The 19,898-nt window shown below is 43.0% G+C and overlaps 2 protein-coding genes and 1 long non-coding RNA gene across 4 annotated transcripts; 1 reads left to right on the plus strand and 2 right to left on the minus strand.

The window, feature by feature from the left end:
* Nucleotides 1–1,387: 1,387 nt before the first annotated feature.
* On the minus strand, nucleotides 1,388–9,341 carry LOC133967295 (solute carrier family 35 member F5-like). 2 transcript variants are annotated; one of them, XM_062402655.1, is made up of 16 exons: nucleotides 9,192–9,341; nucleotides 8,750–8,828; nucleotides 8,361–8,502; nucleotides 7,724–7,873; nucleotides 7,470–7,532; nucleotides 7,236–7,317; nucleotides 6,893–7,083; nucleotides 6,570–6,651; nucleotides 6,324–6,411; nucleotides 6,020–6,084; nucleotides 5,813–5,917; nucleotides 5,317–5,476; nucleotides 5,095–5,185; nucleotides 4,377–4,531; nucleotides 3,720–3,820; nucleotides 1,388–3,516 (listed from the first exon to the last, which is right to left on the minus strand). In XM_062402655.1, the coding sequence occupies exons 3-15, from the start codon at nucleotides 8,493–8,495 to the stop codon at nucleotides 3,739–3,741; spliced, it is 1,449 nt and encodes a 482-aa protein (XP_062258639.1). In that variant the 5' UTR covers nucleotides 8,496–8,502; nucleotides 8,750–8,828; nucleotides 9,192–9,341; the 3' UTR covers nucleotides 1,388–3,516; nucleotides 3,720–3,738. The 2 variants fall into 2 exon arrangements, with proteins under 2 accessions (XP_062258639.1, XP_062258638.1); XM_062402654.1 differs by having other exon boundaries at nucleotides 6,893–7,086.
* Nucleotides 9,342–9,919: 578 nt separating this feature from the next.
* Nucleotides 9,920–19,399, plus strand: sympk (symplekin). The gene is made up of 27 exons (XM_062402052.1): nucleotides 9,920–10,076; nucleotides 10,359–10,496; nucleotides 11,414–11,479; nucleotides 11,660–11,713; nucleotides 11,852–11,925; nucleotides 12,014–12,140; nucleotides 12,289–12,538; nucleotides 12,639–12,809; nucleotides 13,206–13,445; nucleotides 13,610–13,761; nucleotides 13,851–14,001; nucleotides 14,103–14,325; nucleotides 14,712–14,862; nucleotides 14,967–15,202; nucleotides 15,362–15,443; nucleotides 15,526–15,639; nucleotides 15,768–15,915; nucleotides 16,012–16,172; nucleotides 16,572–16,680; nucleotides 16,772–16,872; nucleotides 16,988–17,078; nucleotides 17,164–17,265; nucleotides 17,440–17,627; nucleotides 17,731–17,907; nucleotides 18,000–18,089; nucleotides 18,290–18,694; nucleotides 19,114–19,399. Exons 2-27 carry the CDS (start codon nucleotides 10,434–10,436, stop codon nucleotides 19,279–19,281), a joined length of 3,894 nt encoding a protein of 1,297 aa, XP_062258036.1. The 5' UTR covers nucleotides 9,920–10,076; nucleotides 10,359–10,433; the 3' UTR covers nucleotides 19,282–19,399.
* On the minus strand, nucleotides 18,232–19,876 carry LOC133966938 (uncharacterized). The gene is made up of 2 exons (XR_009924008.1): nucleotides 19,738–19,876; nucleotides 18,232–18,656 (listed from the first exon to the last, which is right to left on the minus strand). It is a non-coding gene; the product is annotated as an uncharacterized LOC133966938 (long non-coding RNA).
* Between the last annotated feature and the right edge of the window lie 22 nt (nucleotides 19,877–19,898).

Consider the following 19,898-nt stretch of genomic DNA (forward strand, 5'->3'; position numbering starts at 1 on the left):
TGTTATCACTTCGTTGGCCTCAGACCACAACACAGAACTACATTGTATTCGCTGGGTTGTGGGCAAACCACATGTGTGTTTAACAACTGATCTCAGGTCTTATTATCTCTGAACGTGCGGCGCCCTCTTCTGTGTGATTCAGGACACAACGAGGAATTGCATTTATTGCAAATAAGTGTGTATATTTCTTTTATGTTTATCTCTATGGTGTTTTTATAATACCATTAGTGAGTACATATTGAAGTACACCTGTTTGAGGCAGTATATTTTGGATAATGATACATGTTGGAATCAGGTGATTGGGTGGAGAGCAGAGAGAAAGTCCGGGGACCTCGAGGTGAGCAAATAATATTATTTTAATATATTTTTATTTTACATTCATAATTGTATTTTATTTGTATTACTTGAACTTTAATGTTTTAGGTTTAAATGTGTTTTGGTCGTGTTTACTCCTGTAAAGCACTTTGGTCAACCATGTTGTTTTAAATGTGATATATAAATAAAATTGACAGTGACTAAAGTACAAGCTTGTACACATGGTGTAGTACATTTGAAATAAATGCTTATAAAGTAATGTTAAAGTACATCGTTAAAGTACATTCTTCCACGTAACGTTAGCATTTTATGAGTCGATGTTTCAGAGTGAGCTTTTTTCCACACACAGCGTTTTGTCATGTTTGCTTTTGTTCCCCAATCGCCATCAGAACTGAAGCTGAGTCTGAGCATTTCAATTTTTTACCTCAACTTCACCTCACATGCTGAATTTAAAGCTATTAAATCGGCGCCAAACAAATACAATTTAGTTGAATTAAAAGACAATTCCTGATTTTTCAGTGTAGGAGTCTTGGGCCTCATCTGTGTGACAGTGGGTTGTCCACTAACCAGAGGGTCAGTGGTTCGATAGTTTCCCCCGTTCTGCATGCCGAAGTGTCCTCGGGCAAGACACTGAACCCCAAACTGTCCCTTGTTGATGACGGTAAATACTGTCCGTGCAAATAATGCTGCTGCTCTCTGACAAACCTTTACATGAACAGTGTCTTCTGCAGATATACTTCATTTGAAGCAGTGATTCAAAGCAACTCATTTTAATAGTGCAGTGCATGGATTATTAAAGAGTGTTTGCTGATGAGAAGGAAGTTGCTGTTTTTTGTTCGTCCTCGTTAACGACACAGAAAACGTTCAGAAAACAAAGAACCTGAGTAAAACAAAATAAATCACATGCAGGATTTAACAAGCTCCACTGTTGAAAGATGAAAAAATAAGTTTTCTGTAGAATTTTATGCAAACAACATGAGAAACAGTGGATTAACATTTACATTTCACCTTGTGCTGTGATATATACATATGTGATCACATGACAGACACTGAGGCTGGTTAAAGATGTTGGTTCGTCACATTCAAACTCTCAAACAGTAAATAAATCATTTTTCTGTCCAACTGATGAGACCTAATCTAAACTACAAGAGACTTTAATGCAAACCCTTCCTCCTGCAGGTATCCTTTAGAAAAATACATTGAATATGAACTGAGACGTCATCTCAGAGGATAAATCTGTAGTGTTCACAAACATCTACACCCTGCCCATGATTCACTGTGGACAGAAGAGGAAAGCTCTCGTCCAATCACGAACCATTATTGCAGCGAGACGTTTTGTAGCTTATAGTTTTGACGACTTGTTGCTCAACACAAACTTTCTGTCTCTGTCACAGCTTGTCTCCAGGCTCCAGCACTGTCAAAGGGACGAAGAGAAAAAACAAGAACATCGCTCGTCTGTCGCGTTCGATACCAAAAGGTGACGTTAAAGATTGATTTTCTAAATGTTTGATTAAACGTTAACTCTCATTGTAAAGATGCTCATTTGGTGCAGACCCTTGATACAGGCCTGGATTCAACTGAGCCGTGGTTTGGGTTTCGTCTGCAGAGTGAAAACAACCGTTTGTAGTGTGACTGCAGGAAGTTGAGACTAAAACCAAAGAAGAAGAAGATGATGCAGAAGCCTTAATGGTCTCTCTCCAGAAATGGACTTGCCCAACATGGCAGCAGCTGCAGGGTTCCTTCCTTTAGTTTTGATTTGACCATTTCATTACTTTTCACCAACTTTCATTCATTTTCACAGATTCATATTTTATTGCTTATTGCCGTTTCCCTCTGCAAGAATTTAAAACAACGCTTAATAGAAGTAGTAATATTGTACGTATTGGTCTAGACTCTTAAATTAACATTTCTTGCATTAAAAAGTAAATTTGGAATTTAAATAATTTGCAGCTAAAACATCAGTGACATTTTTTGAGGTGACCTGTTGTTAACTAAAGTGATTCTGTTGGTATTCTTTCAAAGAGGTAAAGAGTTCTTTTAAACTGGCAATGGAGAAGATAATTAGCAGCTCAAAGAATCTCCATTGATTCTGTCTAATTATTCCCCCTCCAGTGAAAATCAAGTTTTCAAACATGTCAACATCTCCCCCTTGTGCCTTTTATAAGAAATACTATTTGAGTATTAAAATCCTGTTTGAGTCCCGGTTAGACGAGGAAACAAGCGTCAGACTAACTCAGTCAACAGAGAACAACAGAGGCTGGTGTCACACTGACAAAAATATGTATTTTTGAAAGCAAGATGAATCCTATCGGGACAATACCGTTGTTACCTGAAGGTCTGAAGTTGGAAAATACCTTCCAGCACATGCAGAGGCCTGTGACTGCCCAAAAGCCTCTGAGGCGGAGTAACAAGAACTCAAACTGCATTTCTAAATTGAACTGATCGTTGGTCATGAAAACAAAGTGTTCACATGTGCTAGGATAACATGAAGTGCATCACGTGGCTGATTGGAAAAGCTTGAAGACACGATTAGCCCATCGAAGTCAGTCAAACTGCACTGACTCCTGCAGGGGCTGAATCTAGTGAGGGTGGTGCAGCGCCGTGCACACTTCAAAGAGGCGCTTCACTAATATGCTGCCTTGGTGATTCTTACACCATCAGGAAAGGCTGGGTTTGCTCTGTGACTGTGCAAATGGCCAGACTGTGAAATGCATTACATCTGCATGAACTTCCAAACAAGCAGCAAGTATCAAAAAAGGGACTAATTTACAAAGTCCAGTACAAAGAGGCTACATCGTCCTTAAAATAGTGATGGGAGCTCTTTTCCAAGGTTTTCAACCCACAAACACGCACGCACGCACACAGACACACACGCACGCACAACTGCTCCACTTAGTGTTAAGATCAAGTTCAACATTTACCATTTCATTTGGTCACATGACACGACAGTAATCACTGCTCATGTCCAGCACCTTGAGTACCATAGAGTTTCTTTTCACACAGAAAACATTAAAAAAAGAAGAAATCAGAAGTTCAGTCCGTGACGGCTGATTTGTGAACGTACAAAAAAAAGAGATTGTAGAATCGGTTGGGCCGTCGCAACACTGTGGAAAATAAATAGTTTCAATAGGAGGCACTGGGGTAGTTCAATGTCTCTGAGAGCTTCCAGATTGTCAACTCAGCGAGATCCACCATCGCCACCTAGAGGAACAACAAAAACAATTTACCAGTCGTGCATCAGCATTGAAACCTTCATGTTTTGTAAACAATATACTCTATAAAAAATATGAATATAAGACAAGAGATCAGAGATTAAACCTTTTTGACCTGCCCATGTTTCAATTAGGCAAATGTGTGTTTGTTTGTTTGTTTTTGTGTGTCTGAGTGGCCGAGTGATCATTTACTTGGTGTCTGAGGGTTGGATCACGAACACACACTTCCTTCGTTGGGTGAGACAGTGTGCAGAGGGATAAGGCTTTCACACAGCTCGCTGTCTTCTGGCAGTCTGTGGTGGGAGGACACAACAGTCTGTCAGTCGTCACCACAGTCGTCATTAGTACTTTCTTCTCTCACCAAAGAAGCACAAGCATTCACAGAAGAACAGTCAGTCCAGCATGGACACCTGATGACAGACTAAGACACATTCAGGCTGCATTTGAATACCAGGTGTGAACAGGGCCTTGGTTTATTCACATGTTAAAAATGCTAAATCTCTAAAGATGGACATCAAATTGTATTTTGTCCAATGTTCTGTAAGTGTGAAATGACCAATTTCCAGCACATGACTCCTCCTGTTGGCCTGAGGAGGTTGGAAAAGGTTGGATGGACCTTGAAGAGGATTTTTGGAAGGAGCGGATTTCGATTAACTCGGAATGTACTGGAACAAATGGCTGCTTGAATCAGGTTAACATTTATACAAATACTTATGTGACATACTTGTGTTTGCAAGCACACTGATTAATGTGGTTAAGATAAGATAAGACAATCGGTGTAAATTAGTGTTTAATGTAGTCCACAGTGGATTTTGTCACCTCCCAGTGGAGAACCAGGGTGTGAATTACCTCTGGATTCGATGTTTCCTGCAAACGAAGGCGTACACTCTGCGGAGCCCCACCAGCACGGGGTCCCAGTTGTTGTAGTGGCATAAGACCGTGGCAATGATGAAGGAGAGGAAGACGGGGACCGCGCCCGCGAAAAACAGCCAAGAAAAACGAACCTGTTCAGACACACACAGAGCAAAGTCACTGGTTACAACTATTAACATTGTCATTTGATTTGTAACTTGATAAACAAATAATTGAACAGTTTAGTTAAATTGCAAATAAGATAATTATTTATGTTTGTAGCTTCAACTGAGCCTTTAAAGAGAACACAGCCCTTTCATTAAATTAAGATTAGGTTATAATCAAACCAACCAAAAAATACATTTGAATAATAATTTAAATCCATTTAAAGGTTCTTGCTTTCAGTTGAATTATGTTTATCATTATTATAAAATATTAAGAGAGAGAAAGACGAATGGAGAAGCACACAGACACATTAAAATAGGGCAGAGGACTTATATTAAGATGAAATCATCATTGCACCTGAAATATGAACATTGTACAGATTAGATGAAACATAACAATTTGGCTAAACTATCTAATGTAGTTAAATCTATATCATTTATTTACATTCCAACAAATTCAAGCTTTCATCAGATGTGAACAAACTTGATCTTAACCCCTTATTTCTTAACTCTGGCACAGAGGGTGTGATTCCTGCTGAAGGGAAACTTACCTTCTGCATACAAATGTCTGCCATCATAGAGAGCGGGATGGTGAGGCTCAGTGATAGAGTTCCTATGAGAGATGACGTGAGGAAACAGCCCCTGTGAACAGAAAGCAACATCAAACCAAAGCTCTTTAGTTCATCAGCGTAGCATCTACATGGAAACTCAACTAACAGCATCAAGACGTTTTATATGAACTGTAATGATCTGGTTCCAGAAGTGTGACCCACCAGAGCCAGAGAAACTCGGAGAGCACGGTGCCGATGAGGCCGTTGATGAGGATGTACGTCCACACCAGCTGGCTGGGGAGCTCGAAGGCCTCGAAGCCTGTGTAGTGAAGCACGAGGAAGCCCGGCCACAGCAGCAGCAGGTTGAACAGACCCACAAACCCTGAGAGACACACACAGGAGTCCAACACGGCTCTTAAGACAACATCTGTTGGCTGTAGTCGCTACAAGTGCATGGATTCAAGATGGTGACAAGAAACTAGATATTTCTGCTCTCTGAGAGTTCCAACACATTGCAGAGATTGATAGGAATTATTAGAAGCTATAGAAAAAGAAAATCATACCACAATTTGTTGAACATAAACATTTTTCTTTCCAGCTTTGAAATGGACTTTGGACATTCTAAAACACATCTGGGACAACCTGAGGATACGATGCCTCTGTGGCAAATGAAAGTCTGACCTTGTCCTTAAAGAAGATATAAAGAGTCTCCTCTTACCAAAGAACATGGGAATGTCCAGCTTGTCCTCCCGGTCCACTCGTCTCTTGATCATGACAATGTAGAAAGCGTAAAGTATCGCCCCGGCCAGTGACCACAAGGAACCTTCATAGAAATCCGCATTTGAAAAGAGTTAAACTGTGATAATTTACACAACAGTGATGTTATGTGTGTGTGAGTGACAGATCCTCACTGTCCAATGGTTACCTGTGACACCTTTCTCATCAGGGCTGTCCATGCTGGAGAAACTCACCAGCGCCACACCCCCCATGCTGAATAAGAGACACACTGTTTGAACTGACAGGTAAACAAAGCTATAGCACTAGCAATAGCTATAGCAAATATATATAAAAATGTACTGTTGGATTTAGTCTTTTCATGGGATTCATGAAAATGATGATAAAAGATCACCAGACATATTGAAAGCTGCTGTTCAACAGAGTGAGCATTGAGAAACAGCATGAAACAATACATCCCCCCCCTTCTATCAAAACGCTCACTCAGCACTTACCTGAGAGCCACAGCGAGCAGCTTGGACAAAGTGAAGCGGTCGCTGCTGTTGCTGGGAAATATGGCTGCCAAGATCAGTGTGAACAGGCCTGAGGAGAGAAACATGACAGAGCACAATGGAGTCTGACACAGACCAGTCACAGCAGTGGATTGACTCTACTCTGGGTTTAATACACAACTCATCAAAGACTAGTTTCCCTATTTCCCTTTAGTCAACTTTACTGGGTATCATGAAATTCGTAGTCACCTGAGGTGGAGGATAAAATGTTGACAATTGCCACCTGCATGTCGGACAGGGCTTCCTGGTAGGACAGGTTAGCGAGGAACCACTGGAAGACAAAAAGACAAAAAGACTTCCATCACAACAGGCCTGTGATGAACTCCAATTAACTAAACCGGTTTGTTGTGAGGTTCAATTAGCAAACAAGTACACACAAAATACATTTAAAAGAATGCTGAGTTATTAATTATGCTTTATAATAAGTGAAGACCGTGCATAAAAAAGGAGATAGGCAATTGAAAATATAATATAAAATTAAAAAATATAAATTAAAGCTGGATTCCACTCACCACAAAGCAGAAGAAGAAGCTGATCTTGGCCACATCAGTGATGGTGAGCTTGCCCACCGTGTGCAGCATGGCTTCATGGTCCTTGGCAGCAGGGTAGGACATGCGGGACAGCTTGGCCTCCAGAGCCTGAGTGGAGGGCAGCTGACGCACCTCCATGATGTTACTGAAACGCACCCGCTGCTTTTTGGTAGCTGCTGGGAGGCGGAAATGGAGAGAGTACTGATTTAATGGAAACCACAACCACAGTAGTGGCTCTAAACAGTGATGATCAATCAAATATCAGACAAAGCTCCGAGTTCATTAAAAGATTTGGTACAAGACAATAAGAAAACTGTGTACTCACAAGTTTGAAAATCTCCAGTCAAATAATTTGATTGTTCAGCAGGTACATCCTGGAACTTCACAGGCACATACAGTGGTTCACTCTGCACACGAGTGGAAGAGAAGGGCAGATATTAGTTCGGTTTAAGAGTAATGGATATTTCCCTGAGCTTGATTTGGCTCCCTGGCCTGCCGACAGAACAGGAAATGGTAAAAAGATTGCAGGTAGAAGTATCACATATATTAAACTACATACCAAACGGTTGTTCACAGTAGTGTCAGTGGTGCACGGTGCGAAGTAGGCCTCCGCATCAGCAAACTGCACAAAGATGGGATTGAAACAGTCAACAGGCTGAAAACCAATAATCCTGATTCAGAATGTCTGCTGCACTAACCGAGGAGTCATTTACAATGTTATACATTAAAGGTATAGCACGTCAATCTGTGTAACTGAGGCTGTGAAGTGAATCAATGCTTGCAAAGAAAAAAATGTGTGGCTTGACGTCTTACAAATGCAGAGTGGCGGCGTTTCAGAGAGCCGGTGCACTGCTGCCTCCAGGGCCGCCACAGCAGGAAGCCCAGCAGGTACAGCACGAACATGGAGGTCTTGGTGAACGTGCTGAAGAAGGGCTTGTTGTACTCCTGTCGCTTGAAAATGTACTGCGGGTACAATCGTGAGGAAACTGTTAGAACAACCACTGGTCAACGGTTAGACTTTCATAGGTCTGTGCTCTCATTAGCGTGAAAAGTTGCTAAGTCTTCCTCAGAGCCCTAACCTGAAAATATCTATTAGTCTGTATTTTGGCTGTGAGAGGTTGAAGTCTTTAGTCTTTAGTTAAGATGTTTAAGTTTTAAAATAATGGATTTTGAGTTATAAATGATCATATTTAACAGAGCTGCAGTGTTAACATTAACTATAAGGTAATTAAATACTTTATCAAGCTCTTGTTATGCTGTGGGGCAAGGACAAAACCCACACAAAAGGATTAGGTTCACACCATTGTCTGTTGATCCCGGAGCGTCTCCCTGCACTCTGCTTGCAGAGTACATCAACACGCCCTCTCTCATTTCACTCTCATCTCAGACTGAAACCCACCTTGCAACAGCAGGCTTGGAAAAATGACAAATGACAAATATGTGTCCTTACTGAGGTCAGCTCTGACGAGGCGACCCAGATGACGTCCACCAGTAGGAGAATCACAACCCCCAGGGCCATCCGCCTGCGCTGGGCTGCAGCGCTACCCTGAGAGCTCATCCGGTTCATGATGAACACCCATTCCATCGGGACCCTGACAACACAGGCATGAACGAACACAAACAAGCTTTAGATACCAAAGACTCAGACACGAGCTCACAGCTGATCTACCGCTGAACAGACGAGGAAAAACAACATTACAGTGAGTAAGATTTGTGTGTCTCATCCTCGGGAACCAAGCAGATATTAGAGTATGTTGGAAATAGCTCATGAGAGGAGTATCAATTACATTTCGGTACACATCTCGTTTCCAAGCTAAAGATGCAAATCTGAAAAGTCACCTGTTGTGTTCCTGGACGACAGCTCAGAGTCCCTGTGCACAGCCAACACGGAGCAGGGGGGTCCACAGCAAACAGCAGCCTGCCACAGAGAGGACGGAAGACACTGGGTTATTTGCATAGTAAAATACTGAGTGTGAAACAGAGCAGGAGTGGACTGCGTTAGCTTCCAGATGGTTTATCCAACGTGTTCTAAGTGAGCTGCTTCCTCACTCCCTGAAGCCACATGTTCCCCAGCTCGCTGTTAGACGTTAACACAAACGGTGACACACACAGTTCACAACACACTGCACCGTACACGGTGTGTGTGTGTGTGGTTGACAGCAGCTCCACCACGTCTGTAGTTAAGCTAGCAGCTAGCATCGGGGTGCTATACGCTCGGCTTGTTTACCAACATCCCGAGAGCTAAGCGCTAACAAGCTGCTTTACATCGATATATATTCACCTGGACGTGGGAAGGAGTCATTGATCTCACACCATCAGTTCCTCGTCTCCACAACCACGAGGGAGATTAGAGACTCGATCGATCCGTGGTTACGATCGAGTTATTGACAGCCCGCTGGTTGTAAACATTAGCATACCCTTCCCTCTTCACTATCAGGTGACATCACTTACGCGGCGCAAAGACTTCTGGGATATGGAGTCTCATTGTGGCAGAGGCTGTCATTCGCCTCTTTAAACCTTCATTGGATTTAAACAGCACAACTTGTCTAGTGTTTTAATAAGTTGTATACTTGTACTGTCAGAACTGAGGTTTATATTTACATCAAACCCAGTTGTGTACACACACACACACAAATAAAGTGAAAAAATATTTACTAATTAAAAATACTATACTGATACTAATATAAAATGATCATGTTAGTGACGTCACTCGGATTTGAGAGGGATAATACCTTCTTGGACCTTGTGAGTCAGAGTTGATCCTTGTTTTGCTGACGCTAGAATAAAACCAAACTATTGAGTCTTAACTCCACTTTAAGCAATAAACAAATTTAACAAGTGTATTAACAGGGTTTATCTTTTGTTTTTGGCGTTATTGTATATGTTCTATATTATCTGTTTTAACCAGAGTATGAGAAAAATGTAAAAAATCTTCTCGCAGATGCTCGCAGTCTCCAGCAGGGGGCGGCAGCGTCTGGTGCTGTTCGCAAAAGAAAAAGAGGAGGGAGAAGAAGAAGAAGAAGAAAAAGAATAACCGCTGCTTCAATGAAAGATGGCAGCGTCGGTTTAGCGGCTTTACACCGTGCACGTTTCTGTATTGACACGTTGGTGACACCAGCCACAGTTACTTGTTGTTACTCTGACGGAGTAACGAGCCGGAGTATCTGTGAGTAGCCACAACACATCTGTGCGTACAGCACCTCGCAGGGGTTAGCATTGCGGTTAGCACGGGGCTACTTCGCTAGCTAGTTAGCTCAGTGTTTTGTGTTTGTGATACTTTGCGTTTGGAAGTCTGGTCATTAACGACTTTACTGGTGTGTAGTGATGGAACGTAGGTCTAGCACTGGGACCAGTAACGGGTCGCACGGTGACGCACTCTGAGCTGCAGTGGGACACATCCCGGCTGGTTGTTGTGTCGTTTACCAGATCCACATTACCCCCTCCACAGAGATCCCGTTGTTCCACATCGCTGTTGAGGAGCATGTTGTCCCCACAGTGAGAGGAGGAGAAGCGGAGCAGCAGCATGGATCGGTCTCCAGAGGAGGGAGAAACCTCCCACATGATCGACATGACCACGAGTGAGAAGGTAAAGTTCTGCTGTTTACATCCCGGTGCTGCTGCGTAGACCTGGGACCTGCAGCACGAGGCAGGTGTCCACCACACAGGATACTGGGATCTGAACCTAAAAACCTGCTCTAGGCTTGATATCAGTTCACTCTGGAGTCTACATGTGATGTGAGAGAAACAAGGGCCCCCCCCCCCCAAAAAAAAAGTGACAGGCAACAAAATGAAATGTAAATATCAGGATCAAATTCGTGATTTAGAAAACAATCACAGGAAGATGTCAGACATGTGTCTGCTGCCAAAGTTAAGAGATGCAACCAGATCAATTGGGCTGAAATATTAATTCATGATCATGAGAAATATAGATCAGTGGATTTTTTTTTCAAATACCTACACACACAGTTCATATTTGCCCAAGTTCATAAATTAACATAAACTTTTCGGTCAGACTGAGCTCCTTACACATTAATTACTTCTCTTCTCTCATATTTGACATCACTTTAACTTTTTTTAGCTGCGTCACATGGTCATCATAGTTTGGTCATCATCAGATTTAACTGTATACCTCAATACCTTTTTAATTCTTATGAATGCCTTAATGAGAATCCTCTGCTTTCTTACAGATTATCCATAAACTTACAATGTAAAGATTGAAAATGATTCTACCGTTTATTTCTAATTCAGTGATCAACATCAGCGTTTCTTCTCATATCATAATAACAAATCTATTCATGGTTCTGAATATGTTGCATTTAGTTAACGACTCCTCTTTTGTCACATGAACACGTGTATAAGAAAACCTGGGGTTAACTGAGAAAGTTGATAACCAACTTCATAGTTCAGGTTATCATTCTGGCCATGAAGCTAAATAATGAGGAGATATCCCGGTTCTGTGGAACTAGCTTGTAACAGTGAAGGTTTTTTCTCTTGTCCTCTCAGGTGGTGGATCTCCTGAACCAGGCTGCTCTCATACCCACAGATGAGAAGCTTGCTGTGCTCAAACAGGTCTGTGAAATGAATGCATTTCCCCAAAATATAGACAATGTGTTCCAAACATTAATTTAGTTATATACAGTTTCTATATATTGATGTACTTCGTCCCTGCTCGATGTGATTCATGTACTCACAACCATATGAAGGCAATTGGGGGCAAACTACAATCAGTGAATTCATTTATAATTTCAGGTCCAGGAGCTCATCATCAACAAGGACCCGTCTCTTCTCGACAATTTCTTGGATGTAAGTTGTACTTTGTGCAGCTTTGTTAACTAATTGTAGTTTATTGACATGTAATTTATACAGATAATGAATAAGCCAAATTAAATATAAGATGTTCTGTGCAGTGGACGTATACAAACTGTTCTTTTCACCCTGTAGGAGATGATTGCGTTTCAGACTGACAAGTCTATTGAGGTTAAAAAGTTTGTCATTGGCTTCATAGAAGAGGCTTGGTGAGTTACTTGACAAGTTTGAAATTTCATTATAGAAAACAATGTCCCAACTTTTTTTTAATCCTTTGCTGTTTTGTGTGTTTCTCAGTAAACGGGACAATGAGCTCCTCCTCCGACTGATCGCCAACCTGAACATGTTGCTGAAGGATGAAAGTGTGAATGTGGTGAAGAAAGCCATCCTCACTCTCACCCAGCTGTACAAAGTTACTCTGCAGGTTAGTACAGTTTTCATGAAATGCTCAAACTTTACACATTATGGACCAAAAGAAGAAATACTGTACATGTGATGCAGTCAGTCACACAAATCAGTTTGTGTAACCACCACCGGTTATCTTTTCAAACCTCTATTCTCTTTTGTGACAGTGGCTGTTGCGTGCCAAAGGAGCATCAGATATGCAGGAGGCGTGCTGGGACATGGTCACACAGATGAAAGAGGACGTTCTGGCCCAGCTGGATTCTGAAAATGACGGCGTGCGCACTCATGCCATCAAGTTCACAGAGGCACTGATTATCAGTCTGTCAGCACGGACATCAGACTCTGACATCCCCAAAAGACAGGAGGGGGACATCAGCCTGGATAAAGTCCCTAAAGATCACCCGTACATTCGATACGGTACAGATCTTAGAATCCTAGTACAGGGGAAAATGTATTTATGTATTTATAAAAAAATTCAGTTCAGCCCATAAAATTTGTCATTCTCAATTTTCAACAGATGTCTTGTGTGAGGAGGGAAAGTCTGCGCTGGAGAAGATGCTGAAGTTCATGGTCCACCCGGCCATTTCCAGCATCAACCTCACTACAGCACTGGGCTCACTGGCCAGTATTGCCCGTCAGAGGCCGATGTTCATGTCGGAGGTGGTGCAGTCGTTTGAGACACTGCATGGTGAGTCCCTTTTGAGCCAGTGTTGTGTACACACACAATCACAAAACACCATGTAACCCCTTGAACTACGCAATAGTCTGCCAGTGACTACATTGGTATTTTTGTTTACTTTGACAAACATTTCTTGGAGAATCTTAAAATTCTTTATATCGGTAAAATCTGTACAACCTGATATGAACGTATATCTTTAAAAGAAATACATAAACAAGAACAGGAACGTACAATGTGTTAAGGCAGAAAACGGAGAAGAACGATATAAACTGGATCATGCAAACAATGTTACTTTTCAGAAGGAAACTGTTGATTGTTTGTGCTCAATGCATAATTACACTCTATTTAATATGATATATTAAATACCTATTTTTCATTTCTTTCTTTATACTTGAACCTTTTTAGCAAACCTGCCGCCCACTCTGGCCAAGTCCCAGGTGAGCAGCGTGAGGAAAAACCTGAAGCTGCACCTAGTGGCCGTCCTCAAGCATCCCTGCAGCCTGGAGTACCAGGGTCAGATCAGCACCCTGCTGCTGGACCTGGGAATGCCCCAGAGTGAAATAACCCGTTCCACACCTGTAGTGCGCGAGCAGCGCAAAAGACCGCGCCATGAACAATACACAGAGGGAAAAAAGGTTAAGATGGGTGAGTGGTGATCACAGTCATAACCGGTGGGATTGTAGTGATTCGATTTTGATTGTAGAAAGAATAGAAATGATAAAAAAAATACATGTTCTGCCATTTACTACTTTACAGTTTAATCCATCTGCAGTATCAGTATTTCTGATGGTTGTTCCTCCTGAGTTTAGAACCGACCTTGATGGAAGACGATGAGGACAAAGAGGAGCCGGCCTCTCTCACCGCTCCTAAACCAGCTGCTGTCCCAGTCGTACAGTCGGCCATTGACGTCACAGCTGAGTTTCTGCGCCCGCTGCTCAACCCACAGAACGTTGCCAACCTGGTGAGCAGCGGCCAACTCTCTTTCAGTTTGTTTCTCATTTAAATGAGATTGTGTGATGGCTCAGCTCACATCTCTGTGTTGTTGTTTAGGTGCTCATCAGCATGGTGTATCTGCCTGATGTCATGCCGGCATCCTTCCAGGCCACATACACGCCTGTGGAGTCAGCCGGCACCGATGCACAGATTAAACATCTGGCTAGGATGATGGCCACACAGATGACTTCAGCCGGGATTGGTCCAGGTTAGTAACAAGGACATGCACTGTCATCAGAGGGTGTAGAATTTAGTGGTTTGCATAAGGATTTGTATTTATCTCCCTCACACATTTACTGTTTATCTTAGGACTTGAAAAGTGCAAAGCCAGAGAGGACGACGCGTGCAAAGAGGAAGCCAATGAGGAAGACTCTGTTTCTAAAGACCTGCTCATCAAACGCAAAGTTGCGAAGAAGGGCCAAGCGATCTCCGTGGTGGGAGGTTACTCAGAAAACGTTCCAACCGTTGAGGCTCCGAGTCCCGTCACAGTCAAGAGGCTTCCTGAGCCCATCGTGCCCACTGCACAAACCAAGTGAGTTCTGGCACAAACACTGAAAGCTGCCCTTCCTATAGGGCACACTTACTATCCTATAAAGCTGCTATCAGACCAGCACTGCTGAGTTCTTCATATGAGAACGTCCAGACCTCCAGACCCAATCGTCTCAGTTACATCTATTTCACTTCTGAGCGCCTGGGAGAGGATCCGTTGAACATGGCCGTCTGAGGTTTCTGCCTTTTCTTTCCCCTGTTAATTGTTTTTTTTTTTGGTAGTTCTCTTCCACTTACTCTTGTTGAGGGATAAAGACGGGGATGTCACAACTTGTTAAAGCCCTATGAGACAAATTGTGAATATGGCCTATACAAATACAATTTGATTGATTTCATTTCTGAGCAGCTTTTGATTTTGTTCTTTTCTAGAATGACTGGGGCAACTGGGAGGAAAAAAGTGTTTCGGTTGTCCAATGTCGTCCAGACGTTATCAGACGCCCAGATTGAGACGTTGACCTCCAAAGCAATCAAACGCATCCTGCATTCAGAGAAGGCTATCGCTCAAAGTGGCATGTCCCATGTAAGTACTCAGCCCGTACACGATTTAGAATGAACCTCTTTAGGCCTTCTGCTCTCAAAGCGAGTGCCCGTTTCACGAGCTGATCATATTGAATGTTTGTGCAGGTCCGAGTGAAGCTCCTCTCCAGGCTTGTGACACAATTTGACGGGAGGATGAAGGAAGACGTGCTGGCGTTTATTCTAGAGGACATCAGGACCAGGAGTGACCTGGCATTTTCTCTCCTGTACCAAGAGTACAACACTTACCTCAGCCAGCTGCCCTCTGGGCTGTTGGAAAGTTATGAACACTGTCTCTACACGCTGCTGTCCGGCCTGCAGGAGAAACCAGAGCAGAGAGACGGGTGAGGGGACATTCATCATTCACTCATTTGTCAAATCTAGTCTCTAACTCTGATTCAACTAAATGATAGACATGGTTTTACTGTACGTATCTTCTGTGTGGACTGATAAGGGTGAAATGGACACCAGCACAAACTGAGTCACATTTGTTTTCACCGTAGACTCTTCACCAAACTGGTTCTGGAGGCTCCCATTATAACAGAATCTGCTTTGGAAGTGATAAGACGGTACTGCGAGGACGAGGTAAAGGGCAGGACGAAGACATTTTGTCCAGTGTTAACTCCCAACATGTCCTCTTACCTCTTTGTTGTAACCTCTGTTTCAGTCTCGGGTGTATCTGGGCATGACGACTCTGAAGGAGCTCATCATCAAACGGCCCTCGAGGCAGTTTCAGTATCTGCACGTTCTTCTTGATCTCAGCTCACATGAAAAAGAGAAGGTGATGATATTTCTTGTCTGTGTTTTGTTTAAGTGCAGCTCACACCGTTGTAAATTCCGGAAACGTATTTTTTTCCTGCATAGTTACTGTAATTTACAGTGAGTGAGTGTGTGTGTGTGTGTTTTCAGGTGCGGACCACTGCCCTGTCCTTTCTGAAGCGGATGTATGAGAAAGACCAGCTCAGAGACTACATAGAAAAGTTTGCCCTGAACTACCTGCAGCTTCTTGTCCATCCCAACCCTCCCTCTCTTCTCTTTGGGGCTGACAAAGACACAGGTGGGATAAAATGGATCTTTTAATTATAGGGCTGTAACTAGCGTATACGATTTATCTTCTTTTCTTGTAACTCACATGTTTGTGTGTTGGAGACAGAGGTGGCATCTCCCTGGACTGAAGAGACCGTGAGACAGTGTCTGTTCCTCTACCTGTCTCTGCTTCCTCTAAACCACCGGCTGGTCCATGAGCTCGCTTCTGTTTACACTGAGGCCATCGCTGACATCAAGCGCAGCGTGCTCCGAGCTATAGAGCAGCCTGTGAGTCGCTCTCACTCTGGTTCCCTGTCTTCTGGAGGTTGCTCCTTCTTTTTGTCCGTTGGTGGATAGTCTTGTATGAGGCTGTCAAGTCAGTTCCTCAGTATTTGTGAGCACGAGTTGAGCCTCACTACACAAATAAATGAAGATTAAATTCAGTAGTTGTTTTCTGTATGTTTGAGATATTTAAAATCAATGAGAGCAATGGTTCTTGGTGTTGGAAACAAAAAGAAAGAAAACCAACTGTATGAAACCTGCAATTAAATCTGACTTTCAGTTTAAAAATGTTAATGTGCATAAAGGGTCACCCACCAAAGTAAGAAACTCAATTCATAAATGCATCTCTTGAGCTGCGTTCATTTTGAATCGTAATAACCATGTTTGTTCGCCCTGTGTTTGTAGATCCGTGGAATGGGAATGAACTCACCAGAGCTGCTGCTACTGGTTGAGAACTGTCCTAAAGGAGCAGAGACTCTAGTCACCCGCTGCCTGCACATTTTGACCGATAAAGGTAGAAAGAAATAATTAGTTTAACACCCAGTCCACAATAGATGAGGTCAAATGAGCGGCGTTGATGTGAATCCTTTATTTTCTTTATTCAGTGCCTCCGTCTCCTGAGCTGGTGGAGAGAGTTCGAGATCTTTACCACAAACGTGTGCCCGATGTTCGTTTCCTTATACCGGTCATAAATGGCCTAGAAAAGGTAAAGATCTGACACAAATGTTTATCACACTGCAGCTCAGCTGTCCTACTAGTATTTGAAAATGAACAATGCTTCCTGTCCTGGATTTTATTGTGGTTGTTTCTTCCTCCTAAAGAATGAAGTCATCCAGGCTCTTCCCAAGCTCATCAAACTCAACCCCATTGTGGTGAAGGAGGTGTTCAACCGTCTGTTGGGAACTCAGCACAGTAAGAGTCATGTTTGTCAGGTCACCTTCCTTCCTGAGGGTTTTTACACACATACATGCACTAACTGTTTTGTGTTGTCTTCCAGGCGAAGGAAGTTCGTCTGTGTCCCCTCTCACCCCAGGAGACCTGCTCATTGCCTTGCACAACATTGACTCCACCAAATGTGATATGAAGTCTATCATAAAAGGTTTGTGGTCAATGTGCTCTCATAACACGCGTTATTTTTTTTACTTTTTCCCGGGAAATCTGGGATAATGATAAAAAATGTCTCGAAATGCTAAAGAAAGTGTGTGTGTGTGGGGGGGGGGACATCCTGGATATGCCCCCTGATCTAGATCTGCACCTTGTGTCTTTGCTGCAGCTACCAACCTCTGCTTCGGGGAAAAGAATGTTTACACATCAGAGGTTTTAGCCGTGGTGATGCAGCAGCTGATGGAGCACAGCCCCCTCCCCATTCTGCTCATGCGCACAGTCATCCAGTCCCTCACCATGTATCCCAGACTGGGCGGCTTTGTCATGAACATCCTGTCCCGCCTCATCGTGAAGCAGGTCAGCATCAAACCCAATATCAGACTGGAGAAAGTTCACAGATCAATATCAATCACCATTATCATTTTTGCTGTGTGACACTGGTTGTTATGCTCCGTTGTAGGTGTGGAAGTATCCTAAGGTGTGGGAAGGATTTGTGAAATGCTGCCAGAGGACCAAGCCTCAGTCGTACAGCGTGTTGCTGCAGCTGCCGCCCGCCCAACTGACGAGTGTGTTTGAACGCTGCCCGGAGATGAGAGATCCTCTTCTACAGCACGTCCTCTCCTTCACCCCTCATCAGGTGAAGAGTTAAATCAACCTCATTCCGAGTCCACAGTGCTATTTCTCTTGGGCTTTACTTAGATACTAACTGCCTCTTTTTCTCTATAACAGCAAGCTCACATACCCAACTCCATCATGACGATCCTGGAAGCAAACAAAAAGTCACCGCTGAAACCAGTAGAGCCAGTTGTGGAGAAGGAGGTAATTGATAGAGATGCTACTCTCACTTTTCTGTGCCATAAATGTTTTATGTTCTTGAGTGATAGAGGTAAAGATATTCTTCAAGAGCCTGTGTAATCGTGTGAATTCCTCATATAGTGTAAATTACGAGAGTCCACAAAAATTAGGCGTCCCTCCGTTTATTTACTTATCATTGGGTCCCTCTCTGCTTTGTCATACAGATCGAAACCATCACTGCTCCAGCTGCCACAGTTTCAGAAATGGTTCCCACTGCAACACTGAAAGAACCAGAGATGGAAGTCCAGCACGAGCCGGTTCAACAAGAATCGTTCCAGCCTGAGCCGTTCCAACACGAGCCGTTCCAACACGAGCCGGTTCAGCACAAACAGTTTGAGCACCGGCCGGTTCAGCAAGAGCAGGTCCAGCACGAGCCGGTTCAGCAAGAGCAGGTCCAGCACGAGCCGGTTCAACAAGAATCGTTCCAGCATGAGCAGGTCCAGCACGAGCAGGTCCAGCCTGAGACGATCCGGCACGAGCCAGCCATCATGCAGGAGGAAGAACCAATGGAGCAAGAGGAAGATTTTGAACCTGTGATACAAGAGGAAAGGGTTGGCACTGTCTCCCAGGTGAATTGAATTAAATGAGGTTGCATTACATGGTAGCAATGGCAGTGAACCCTCTTAAAAGCATGAGGTTGCTTATACCAACATATCTTTTGGACTAGAATAGACCAACAGATCCCATTGCAGGCACTCGTGTATAAAAATGAGTTATATAAAAGTGTATTTAAAAGTTGAAAGGTTTAGTTTGTCTCCATTAGCTACAGCTTTGCAGAAGTTATTCTTCCTGGGGTTCACGAAAGCTTTACATTGGACAATACTTTATTCCAATTTGCATCAAAATAATAGAAATTAACAGGCTTACAACTTTGTACTTCTATCTTATCGTTGGCATAATCCATTGCTTGGCCACTCTAAACGTTTGGTGCTCAAAATGTTCCTCACAAAGGTGTCTAACCCTAACCCTCTTCTTTGCCTCTGTTCAGGTGGAGTTGGAGAGAGACAGTGACACACCATCACCTCACTCAGAGGCAGCTGAAGAGCCATCGGAGGTTTCTGAACCTGAACCTTCAGACCTCCAGGAGCCAGAGAGAGAGGTTGAAGCTGAGGCCACCGGCTCGGAGGCTGACAGCGGCAGCGAAGACATGGAATGACAAACGCACTCAAAATAAAAAGAAGAGTCTGGCCTCAACAGTTAATTTTTTTACGTTTTCTTGTCAAGAGATTTGTATTTGTAGAAATGAGTTTGAGGAAATAAATACAGTATCATAATGTTTTGTGTATGGATTTCTGTAGGTCTTCAATTGTCGTGATTAATCAACAAAACCCTTCTTTTCTGTCTCTGTCCATTATTTCCACCCCAATACTGCCCAGTGGCTCAGCAGGAATCTACCAAAAGCATCATAATAATTAAGATAATGTGTTAAAACTTTAAGGGTGACCAGACAGTAGTCAGTGTGCAATCAGCATAACTCTCTAAAAAACGTTTTGAAAGCAAATTATTTTATAGTTATTGCTTTGACCATTACTTCCTTTATTTAACCAAATATGTCCCGGTTTTAATCAACAAAAGTAGGGGAATAAGGGACTTTTATTTTGTAGATACAAACCGGAAGCAGAGGAGCTAGTCTCAGGCCATTATCTCGCGAGACCAGATCAGCCCAGTGCTCACGGAACTGGTGATCTCGCGAGAAGACTTCGCACCTGGGTCGCTCCGCTGTTTGCTAACATTTAAAGAAACTAGTTCCGACCGAGCAGCTGCGGACATCAA

The sequence above is a fragment of the Platichthys flesus genome, chromosome 13 (genome assembly GCF_949316205.1).
Source record: "Platichthys flesus chromosome 13, fPlaFle2.1, whole genome shotgun sequence".
Lineage (NCBI taxonomy): Eukaryota > Metazoa > Chordata > Actinopteri > Pleuronectiformes > Pleuronectidae > Platichthys > Platichthys flesus.

Bases quoted from the DNA above. Each gene is read 5' to 3' on its own strand.
- sympk (XM_062402052.1), top strand. From the start codon at position 10,434: ATGGATCGGTCTCCAGAGGAGGGAGAAACCTCCCACATGATCGACATG. The intron at 16,873-16,987 runs GTAAAGATCTGA...TTCCTCCTAAAG, and splicing joins TCATAAATGGCCTAGAAAAG to AATGAAGTCATCCAGGCTCT. The intron at 17,908-17,999 runs GTGAAGAGTTAA...TCTCTATAACAG, and splicing joins TCTCCTTCACCCCTCATCAG to CAAGCTCACATACCCAACTC.
- LOC133967295 (XM_062402654.1), bottom strand. From the start codon at position 8,495: ATGGAATGGGTGTTCATCATGAACCGGATGAGCTCTCAGGGTAGCGCT. The intron at 5,477-5,812 runs GTAAGAGGAGAC...TGTGTCTCTCAG, and splicing joins GGACATTCCCATGTTCTTTG to GGTTTGTGGGTCTGTTCAAC. The intron at 5,186-5,316 runs GTGGGTCACACT...TTCTGTTCACAG, and splicing joins TCCGAGTTTCTCTGGCTCTG to GGGCTGTTTCCTCACGTCAT.